Consider the following 1,970-nt stretch of genomic DNA (forward strand, 5'->3'; position numbering starts at 1 on the left):
GGATCGAATATGAGGCGATCCCGTCGTCCGCAGATCGTATCGTATTACTCTTGACTACGAAGCGCGGACGCAATTAGACGCAACTGAACCCGACAACAAGTGCGGAAGGAGACAAGAGAGAAAGAGTAAGAGTGCCTCATCAAGATATCATGTCTTCGATATCGGCGCAGGGCGTCGTCGAGCGTGCCAGTGCCGAACTAACCAAACGAATCAATGGCCTGGGATTACGGACGTCGAAGCATCATGGTCGGTGTTGAAACGTTTCCTCTTCGTTCCACATATCCCTTCACCCTTACCTTGCCTAGCCTTGCCTTCTTCCTCATATATATTGTTGATAGCGTGCACAACATGCGCCTTCGACTAATTCGATTTTTTTCTTCGCGCGACACTCGCCGCTCGCACAGGAAGCGATATCGCCCTCATCGTGAATCGGTTCCGGTTTACCTTCCGCTTGAACGGTAATAAAAATTGAAATATAAAAAGTCGCCAATCCCCCGCGATTTTTCTCGCCCGTCTCGAACCCCCTTCGCTTCGGCTATGGTCCTGTTATCACATAATTGCGATATAGAATCGCTCTCTTTGCTCTATATTATACTCGTCCCTCGTTCCTTTGTCTCTTATTTTTATCTATCCCATTCGACAGCGACGCGACACGTTTATTGCGTTCGAGCGCAGCGATATAATAAAACTCATAACTCTTGCTATACGCAATATTTTTTCCATTCCATTATTTATTAAACGACGTACGCTACGTAACTTTCGTCGTCGCAATCGTAACTGCAACGAAATCGATAACACACGTCCTCCCTCGTGCACGCAAAAATATTAGCGGCGACACACTGCAAGCTCGAATATACAACGAAACATTTTTAGAATCATATTTATTCGGCCATTTAGCTTTACGGTAATCGTGGCCCTCCCACTTCCCCGGTCACGCGCGATGCGGAAATCCTATCCAAATTGTCAGATTTTAGAAATCGAATAAATTTCGTTCCGAGCTAAACGCCTCGGTCTGAATTCTGAGTCACGTTGATTTTTTTTCCCTGCTAAATGTATGTCGTGTTATTTCGGCCGCGATTGATTCGCCATGTTCGAAAACGCGCCATGCCTTTACGCCGTATTTATAAGCTTAAAGATGTGCGTAAATAAAAAATATCTATGGGAAAACTCTCTAGTTAGAAAGTAAGAAAACAGCAACGAAAAGCAGTAAAAAAAATAGCCTCTTATAGCCTCTATGGTTACAAGCGCATACAAACGCCTAGCAATAAGATTAATTGCGTCAACAATTATTGGCTACTTTAATTATTGATTCGAGAAATATAACTAAATATATATAGCTTCAAAATTGAATTTGCGTATTTATAAATATAATTTAATTTTTTTTATTTTCTATACGATGCATGTATCATGCTTTGCACCTAAAAATATTCAACTGCCGAATTAAACTTGGCACATTATTTAGAATTAATCGAAAATTACTCGAGTTTATGTTATTAACTTAATATTACGAAGGCATTTGTTTTTTTAACTGACGTTTGTTAAATAATTGAAAAGAATTGTTTTTTCTTGAATAATAGAGAATTATATAAGTACGAAATGCATAACTCGCACGCACGAATGCATATATGTTAAAAATACGTACAAAAATCTCATAAATGTAAAATTTTGCCATTATATATCAATCTAATTACTTGAATAATTATAATTGATCTTAACGCTATTCGTACACGATAAGCCCATCGAGTGCAGTTGCTAAAAATAATTTGCAAGATAAATGGCAACAGGAAATAGCGGTGTACCACGAGCCAAGTTACAGCTTGGAAGAAAAACAAGAATACCAAGGAGTCTTAAGTAATCTAATGTAATATCAGATTTTGCGCTTAGAGAAAAATCTTGTATTATATTAGATTACGTAAGATTCCTGGGCTCGCTTTTTTCCTCTATCTCGCCCCCTCCTTCCCTCCCCCCCC

The 1,970-nt window shown here is 39.5% G+C and overlaps 1 protein-coding gene across 2 annotated transcripts in view; it reads left to right on the forward strand.

Moving 5' to 3' along the window:
* Positions 1 to 6: 6 nt before the first annotated feature.
* The window catches only part of LOC108748100 (F-box/LRR-repeat protein 16), a 9,647-nt gene continuing 7,683 nt past the window's right edge, over positions 7 to 1,970 (forward strand). The window contains exon 1 of one of the 2 annotated variants that reach the window (XM_018486105.1): positions 7 to 246. In XM_018486105.1, the coding sequence (XP_018341607.1) occupies positions 150 to 246 (97 nt within the window). In that variant the 5' untranslated portion in view covers positions 7 to 149. The remainder of the gene's footprint in view (positions 247 to 1,970) is intronic. The other variant, XM_018486106.1, reaches the window with a different exon arrangement.

The sequence above is a fragment of the Trachymyrmex septentrionalis genome, unplaced genomic scaffold (assembly GCF_001594115.1).
Source record: "Trachymyrmex septentrionalis isolate Tsep2-gDNA-1 unplaced genomic scaffold, Tsep1.0 scaffold21, whole genome shotgun sequence".
NCBI classification, from domain to species: domain Eukaryota; kingdom Metazoa; phylum Arthropoda; class Insecta; order Hymenoptera; family Formicidae; genus Trachymyrmex; species Trachymyrmex septentrionalis.